This window comes from Echeneis naucrates, chromosome 17 (genome assembly GCF_900963305.1).
Source record: "Echeneis naucrates chromosome 17, fEcheNa1.1, whole genome shotgun sequence".
Taxonomy (NCBI): domain Eukaryota; kingdom Metazoa; phylum Chordata; class Actinopteri; order Carangiformes; family Echeneidae; genus Echeneis; species Echeneis naucrates.
In genome coordinates this window covers 10,294,980-10,303,746 of record NC_042527.1, presented here as the reverse complement: position 1 = coordinate 10,303,746, position 8,767 = coordinate 10,294,980, and the positions used below count along the sequence as shown (strand labels likewise).

Here is an 8,767-nt window from a genome sequence, read left to right as displayed (position 1 = left end):
AGTTTATAGTACAAAAGTACTTTTTTTTTTTTTTTAAATCTGCATCCTCATATAACCCAGGTGAGCTTCCTCCTCTCGTTCTGATAGGCCAGCCAAACACCCCTGAGGGGAGGAGTTACAGCCTTTGGGCTCTTTGGTATTTGCTGAAACAAAAAAGGACCTGTCGTTTCATCTGAAAGAGAGATAGAGCGGAAGGGAGTGAGAGAAAAAAAACAAAAAACTTCTCTTAAATCAGCTTCATTAACAGCTTCAGTTGTTTGACCTGCAGACTGTGGCCCAGCAGAAAGACACTGAGGGCATGGGAACAACACATTTAAAGATGCTAAAGCTTTTGCTTTTATTGACCTTCACAGAGGTAAGACATGATCATTTCCTATTAAATTACCAACACTTTTAACATCATTGGTGTCCAGTGGATGTCATTTTTCAAATTCCTGGTTTAGCTTATGGATAGATCTTCTATATCCAGATAAAGAATACCATTTTCCTGGAGGAGGTTTTGATACACATGAACACTGGCTCTTTTGAGTGTCACTGCTTTCAACAAGTGTGTGTGGCATGCCCAGCTGTAGCTCAATAGACAAATTCATTCAGACCTGAAAGAAATACCTGCACTGACCACTCCTGAGATGTGTGTTGAGTGAAGGTAATGTGCAGCCTGCTGCCTCTCATGCTTCAAGAACGTGATACAGGCCATAATTTGCCTCAGGATATAATGTGAAATACAAATAGCGCTCTGCTCCACGGAATGATGTCCTTGTCTTTATAAAAATGTTTTTTCCTGGCATTTCTGCCATTGTTTCTCTTTTCAAGCATTGATTTGTGTTGTTTTGTCATTTTCAGATTTGTGCTGCTCAAAATGGTAAACAGTCTTTTCCATTTTTACACTTAATTTAAATATACCAATTTTTATACATATATGTCATTTAGAATAAACTCCAAATTTCCAAATGCAATTAAAAGCAAAACCCTTACTCAGGATTTGAAAATACTTTATACAGACAGTACCAGTCAAAAGGTTAGACACACTCATTTGAAAGGAAACGTCTGCCCAAACGTCTAACTGGTACTGTACATCTACTTTTGAATGTATTCACGCATTTTTTGTCACTCTATTCCCTTCAGACATTACAATTTCAGTGTTTACGGTCACCTCCAAAAGTATGACAGTGCAGTGGACGGGCCCCACTGGTGCCAGCTCCTACAAGATCACAGCAACACCCAAGAACTCCTCAAAATATCCCGTCTTTGCTCAGTTCAGTGGTAACTCTGTGATGGGCTCTGTCAACTCCCTGTCACCAAATACACTGTACACCGTGCAGCTAGAGGCCATGGACAACGCTCTCAATGTCATGAGCAGTGCACTGACTGAGGAGACAACAGGTCAGTAACACAGCAGGGAGAAGGTCTCAGACACTTTGTTTGACTCAGAGCTCCGATTACTTCTTGTGGCTTACATTTGACGAACTCAAGTACGGATTCAACAATGCACGTAGAAACCACAGTTTTATTACCTTAATAACCCCAAAGTATAAAAATTACAAGTAGAGAACAAGGATTTATCCAAAAAAAAAGAAGAAAAAAGATTATCAGTCTAAATTACAGACTTATAAAATGCTAATTTATAACCTCTTCATATTAAAAATTCGAGTTTAGAAACAACAATATTACCCTCTGAAATGAGTATTTTATATTAAGTGGTATAAAAATTAAATATAGATATGATATAAATATTTTGCTCTTAGTTACATTTATCATATATTATGTTTTTGAAAAAGGGAAACATATTGGATGAAATGCTAAAGGAGTAAATGGAAATGGAAAGTGACAGCCATCTTCATTCTGATATCTGTTCAACTGATCTCACTTTCTTTTGGACTCCAGCTCCGGAGGTCCCCAGCATTATAAAGGCCTACTCCAAACACAGCGACAGCATCACTGTGGAGTTTACAGAGGCTTCGGGGGCAACTGGCTACATCCTTAGGGCGGAGTCAGATGACTTCTTCTCTGAGACCCCGGTGAGCAACTCCCCCGGCACCGTGCTCCAACTCCAGCCCAACACATACTACATGCTGAGCGTCATGTCTGTGAACTCTGGAGGGAGGAGCCAGCCCTCCTACCCTGTCAAGGCCAAGACAGGTATGGGTGCAATGCTTAAAAGTCCCAAATATCTGCTTCACACTGTGGAAGAAACATTAAAAAAGATGACTAATAACTTGATTTAGTGAGTCTGAAAATACTTAGGAGACTAATATAGTCTTAATAATAAACTATAAAAATTGGATATGGTGTTTTTCTGTCCACTTTCGCTTCTCCAGACACATTTGACGCAGTAAACACAAGGTGCTAATCAGTGTATAAAGAGTGAAACGCAGCCTTTCTGTTGTTCCTGTTGGACAATAGTCTGTTATCTCACTCCGTCGGCCATTTACGGCATGTCATTTCACCGTCCATTGTCACGCAGTCCCTACTCTTTGCAGCCAATGCAGAAGGGTGGAAACTGTATCCATCTTTCTGCAGCATACTATTCTCATGATGTGAAAAGAGAAACCATGAGAACTAGGTTGTCTCCCTTCCCAAAAGAGAAATGGATGGAACATAATCTCTGAAAAATTGTTTGTTTCACACCTCAAAAAAGAAAAAGAAAAAGAAAGAAATTGGTGGAGGAAGAAATTCAAATGTATTTATTTTTTATTAACCACCTGCAGTGGTGATTGCACCCCAACTGAGCACGACCTCCCCAAGCAACGACACCATCCTCGTGTCCTGGCCCCCGGTTGAGCATGCCGTCCTCTACACACTCTGTATTATCCGAGAGGGCTCCAGCTCCCGCCTCAAACTGAACACCACCGACACCATGGTGACCTTTGATGACCTTCAGGCGGGGACTACCTACTGCATCAAGGGCACAGCCTGGGACTCTGACGGACGCACTGGAGATGATGTGACTGTCTGCCAGATCACACGTGAGCATGTTAAGGATGGAGCTAATGAACATGTGAAACAAAAGGTGGCTTGGTGCTGGCAAGATTTTCTTTTTGTCTTTTCTCTTCAGGTCCTCCAAGCCCAGATGTGACACAAGTCCAGGTGACTCAGGGTCGGTCCCTTGGGATCACTGTGTACTGGATGCCAGTGTTGGGAGCTGAGACCTATATTGCTTGGACCTCAAATGGACAAAACTGTAACGCAACAGTGAATAGCTATTGTTTCATCATACCTGTAGACTGTGGCCAGAACCACACAGTCACCGTCACAGCCTTTAACTCTGCTGGTCCAAGCAGCCCCTCACAACCAGCTGACTACATTACATGTGGGTAAATCACACAAAGCCAAAGCCACATAGAGTGACGTAACAGCTGGAAGAACTGAGAGAGAATACTGCTGGAAATAACAGATTCATTATAACGAGAAAATGTGCTTTTTTTAGATGAAAGTATTATCCCAAAAGTCAGTTTGCGTAGTCTGGCGTAAAGATTAGAAACAGAGAAAACATCTAGCCTGGCAGCTCTAAAGCTCACAAATTAAGTTGTTGTGTACATTTGTACAAAAATTCAAGCAAGTGTGCCAAATCGAGACATCAGCAAGTGAGTACAACATTGTTCAATTTGCTCCATCAGACCCGTGTACCCCGGAGAACATTTGGGTGGAGGAGCCCACCGCAGGAAACTGCTCGCTGGTGTGGGATGAGGTGCCGCTGGTGGAGTACTACATGGCTTTTATAAAGAGGGATGACGGGACGGAGAATTCCTGCAACACAACTGAAACCACCTGCCCATTTTCCTGCATGTGTGGCTACACCTACCTCACCACCGTCTTCCCCTACAACCAGGCCGGCTCCAGCCCTTACGCACATGTCCGCAACTACACCACCAGTAGGACATCATCAGCCAAAGCGTAGCACCATCCATACATACTACAAATAATGGGCTCATCTTTTTTATTTTAAACTTCATACTGTGTATATTTTGCATTACAACATTACTTTTTCACAACAGCCCACTTGGAGCTGCATTTCAGTACCTTGTGAAAAGCTTTGCGGCTTAAAATATTAGATATCTAAACTTTCCTGAAAGCATCATCCTGGTATTGTTTATTTTTGGCAGCTCTTTGGATGAAGTATAGTGGGAGAACAACAGGTGCAACGTGTGTTTGTAGTTTGGGTTTGCCACCCAATACCATCTCCCTGGTTTTAAAACCACTGGAATGGCTTTATAGGAAATGTGGAGTTAAGTTACATCCAAGCTTCCTCTGGTACAATGAATCCAATTGTTTGTATTGCCAAAGATACAGAACAGAAGTGGAGGAAAACTGCAGCATGATGGACTTCATTTTCAAGTTCTGCCAAGAAGTGGAAAAAAAAGGCAGCCACCAGTTTGATCCTTAGCTTGGTGTGAGTCCATATTCTCATTTATCCTTATCCCCTTTATCCCCTAACCCACACCCCCCAGTCCCCTGCTGTCCACAGGGTGTTACCATAGAGCTGGTTTCGGCAGACACAATGGAGATCATGTGGTCACCGGTCAAAGGGGCCGAGCTGTACGAGACGACAGCGAGGCAGACCGATGATGTCGTCCACTGTAATGACACAGCGCCGGTGTGCGCCCTGTCAGACCTGACGTGCAACACAATGTATGCTGTGACAGTCACACCTTGCAGCGAGTTAAGAGGATGCAACCGCACCTGCACACCACACACACATGAGACAGGTATCAACAAGGTTGTTTTCGAACACACAAGGTTGGATGTGACAACTGAGATCATAAACACAATTATTTATAAAAACACATATATAAGTATTTCTTTGAGATAAACTAATCAACCAAAACTATTGAAGAAGTAAGTCTACATGAGTTTAAAGGCGTAATTTGATATTCAGAAGGAATATTTCTCTTCTTACCAAGCGTTAGAAAGACTTGTTTTTGAAAAGAAGTTGTACTGGTAAGACAGAGGACATTTGGTCTAAACTGCTTTTTTGCAGTCGTATGATGTTTCTTGTTCCCTGTCTTTTTCCCTGTAGCCCCATGCTCTCCAGAGATCCTGAATATGGCACAAATAGACAACTCAACATACAGAGTCCTCATCAGCACTCCGAACACAAACAACACAAATTACACCATCACTGCTGTCGGACGCTATAACACGCACACTTGCCAGACAAGAAACAGCTCCTGTGAACTTACACAGCTGCCCTGCGGCTCATTCTATGAAGTCACTGCAGTGGCCGCCACAGCTGTAGGACGGAGTCTACCTGGATTCAGTAAACCGTTGGAGACAGGTATGTCAGCATCTGGGTTATCACTCTTATTAAACGTCAGGTTAAATCTGTTTTATTTAGAAAATAACAACAACAACAACAACAACAACAACAAAAAGAGGCCTATAAGGAGTCTGTGAGAACTTGAATAATTCCCGACCTGGTATCTTCTTCCCAAGGTCCATGCTGCCCCACATTTGTGAATGTGACCCAAGTCACCCAGGCTATGACCAACGTGACCTGGTCACCCGGCAGTGGAGCTCGCTCTTACATCACCACCCTGACGTCCTCCCGCGGGCACGCTAAATGCCACACCCTAGACACTCACTGCCTGATGGGATGCATCACCTGCAGTACCAACTACAGCGTCAACCTGGAAGCAATCAGCAGCACGGGACACAAGTCAGAGTGCAAATATCACGGATTCTCTTCCAGTGAGGACATTTGGCAGATATAAAAATGTGCATAGATGGACAAAAAACTACATTAATCCAGTCAATGCATCAATCAGAAGATGAATAAGAGCCATAAGCTAAAACCCAAAACAGCCCTGCAAACATTCGGTATCTCAAATAAGTGCCCACATGCACAAAAATGTATCCAGGCAGTGTTTTTTATTTCCAAAATACGAGATGAAAGGAAGATTGCATGGTTGGACAAACTTAAATATAGACAGAAAATGTGTCAAACCCTCTAAACTCTAAATTTGTTCTCTTTTAGGTCCCTGCTGTCCAACAGGCGTCAAGCTTTATCGCAGGGCCAACAACTCTCTGAGGGTGTACTGGCGCTCTCTGGGTCATCACATCCACAACCACATAGTAGAGCTGTACGGGACAGGAGCCAACTACACCTGCACGGCAACTGCCGGCAGCACATACTGTGATATCCAGGAGGAGACATGTGGGGATGTCTACACTGTGCTGGTAGCACCACTGGGACAGAACGGGGTCAAAGTCAGCTTCTGTCAGCCCAGGACGTACTCAGGTGAGTCATAAAGTAATGTGTTCCTTTCACACATTAATTTCTGTTATTGTACATTGTGGGTGATTTGTGTCCAATGTTGTCATTATCGCAGTTCCCTGCCCAGGAAGTAATGCTGGCATGAGTAAGTATCTTTTAAACTACTGACTTTGTGTCGTAGTTACAGGAAAAGTCTGACCCATTTGGTCCGTACAGAGTTCAATCTTCTCCAGACAATAGAAGCAATAATCAGATTTTCCAGAATGTCTCTTTAAAGCAAAATTAATCTATAAGCAATTTGAAAAGTGTGTGATTAGTGTGACTAATATCTTCTCTGTTTTCCTCAAGTGATCTCTCGTGGAAGACGAAGCTTGCATTAAATATTGTGAGTGTTTCTTTTCTGTATGTGTGTGTTTTTGTGTTACGCATCTTCTCCCAGTTAGTTGACATGCTGAAATGAAAACTGAGTTATGTAACAGCCCGAGAGAAACAACGTGCTTTCCTTTACATTACACTGTTGACTGTAAACTGATGTGAAAGAACTTGATGAAAGCTTCTCTCCCAGGACTCGTCCATTGTACTTCACATCTTAAAGAGTATCTTGTGACAGCATCACATGCAACCATAAATTGACTCTACCTACAGTGCACTGGTAATAACAATAGGTGTGAATGAGACAGTGTATAGCCAAGCGGCGGCAGGGGAGGGTGGTCTCTGTCTGTCTGCTCCTCTGGGACGTGTCTGTCTATAAAACATGGAAACAAGAATGAGGAGAATGCAACTGAAGTAAAATGAAGATGGAGCTCTGCTGCAGGAACATGATGAGTGCATGTGAAATGATAGATATGTTTGAGAGCTTCTGACTGTGTGTGTCATTTATCGAGTGCGATAAGTCAGGACCAAAGTTTTCATGATACATTATAAGGTTATTTATCTCTCTGTCTCTCTCTCTCTCTCATCTTTGTAGCCTTATGGACGTCCCCTATGTGACCTCTAACACCGACCGCCATGGAAAGTGAACTGTTCACACTTGTAGCAACTGACAGCTGAATATACTAAATATGAAAAAGTGCTTTGGGGGAAAATATAATTGAGGTCATTTATCCTCTGTAACTGTAATTTTATTAACAGGTACACTATTTTCCTGCTCTTTCTCATGTTTAATTGCAACAGTTGGCTCTTCATAAAAATTAACTTGATGTATTACGTTATGAGATCCAGTATAAATGCAAATGGAAGAAAAACTGAAACTCGACAGTGAAGCCCCAGGTAAAAGTATAATAGGAACAATAATTAAAATGCAGATAAATACATTTAAAATAGTGTTTTTGGACTTCTCCAAGTAGAAGACCTCCATATGACTGCTGTGTGATGTTTCTGGGTTTCAAAGTGGGTTGGCGAAAAAGGTTTACAGTTAAAAGTAGGGCAGCGGGTATCCATCTCTTAGGCCTGGAGTCATGCACAACTAGTCTGTGGACGATATGTCTGATCAGATTGCTGAGGATAGATTCAGAGTTACCTCTAAATTTCACTGGATTTGTTTTCACTCTGTTGACAGACAACAACAATAAAGCACAATTTTTTTGCATTACAACACTGTGTGGTGTCAAGCATTTACTGTGTGTCTTCTTTCATGAGGTCAAGAGGTTTTGTTCTGGTGTGTGGGGTCTCACACTGTGAGGCACTGACATTTCAGCTGTCATTACACAATATTTGGCTGATCGCGTAGATTCTGCGAAAGAGAAGCACGGTGGCCTGAAATCCCAAAGGTGAACTTTCTCAGTTACCAAGCTAAAGTCACAAAACGTGTGTCCTCTCTGGAATGTTTCACTCCCACATGTGGCAATCACAAGCTGCTTGACACCCAAGCAGACACATATCAGGATAATGACCTGTATATTCACAATGGAAAAAATTATACCAAAGACACACTGAAGCAGCCGGGCAGAGCCCAGAGCAACAGCAGGGATGTGGCCCCCTGCTCTTTGTCAAACAACAAGCTATCACATATTCTGATGAATCACCATCAGCAGGACACACTGAGCTTAAACTGGAAGAGATCATATTTCCTGGCCACGAAATCTATTTTCTCATTTTCTCATTTATAGAGTCCATTATGGGTTTTTTGGTTTTTTCGTTTGACTGTTTGTTTGTTTATGGTTTGCCTTTCGAAAAATATAAAATAATGAACAAAATTGGAATGAAAAGTTAAGAAAAAAAAATTAGATTTGATCACAGGTGAGGTAGTAGCAAAAAATAAAAAATGAATTTTACTCAGTCAAAATTATTCTAAACAGCAGCTGGAAGTGGTTTATAAATCACATTTTCAAGACCAATGATCTGTTTTACAAAATGAAATGTAACTGCAGCTCTCTGTCATTGACAACAATGGGTTCTTGATCCAATATTATATTACCTAAAAGGCTCGTAAGATTATAAGGAAACAATATATAAAATATTTTGAAAGACACCTTATACTTATATATTACTATCATTTCGTGCACCTGTGTAATCCTGATGAACAAAGGCGTTTCTATTCGGCACAGAACGATG

The 8,767-nt window shown here is 41.8% G+C and overlaps 1 protein-coding gene across 1 annotated transcript; it reads left to right on the top strand.

The window, feature by feature from the left end:
• Nucleotides 1–270: 270 nt before the first annotated feature.
• Nucleotides 271–7,247, top strand: fndc7a (fibronectin type III domain containing 7a). Its single transcript, XM_029525425.1, has 14 exons — nt 271–355; nt 844–862; nt 1,126–1,383; nt 1,885–2,139; nt 2,709–2,966; nt 3,056–3,310; nt 3,618–3,872; nt 4,449–4,706; nt 5,018–5,275; nt 5,434–5,688; nt 5,975–6,238; nt 6,330–6,359; nt 6,563–6,599; nt 7,182–7,247. The coding sequence occupies exons 1-13, from the start codon at nt 299–301 to the stop codon at nt 6,592–6,594; spliced, it is 2,454 nt and encodes an 817-aa protein (XP_029381285.1). The 5' UTR covers nt 271–298; the 3' UTR covers nt 6,595–6,599; nt 7,182–7,247.
• The last annotated feature ends 1,520 nt before the right edge of the window (nt 7,248–8,767 follow it).

What these genes read in the sequence shown, in the direction of transcription:
- fndc7a (XM_029525425.1), top strand. Translation starts at nt 299, where the DNA reads ATGGGAACAACACATTTAAAGATGCTAAAGCTTTTGCTTTTATTGACC. An exon ending in GACTGTCTGCCAGATCACAC is followed by an intron (nt 2,967 to 3,055) that starts GTGAGCATGTTA and finishes TTTTCTCTTCAG; the next exon opens with GTCCTCCAAGCCCAGATGTG. An exon ending in ACCACACACACATGAGACAG is followed by an intron (nt 4,707 to 5,017) that starts GTATCAACAAGG and finishes TTTTCCCTGTAG; the next exon opens with CCCCATGCTCTCCAGAGATC.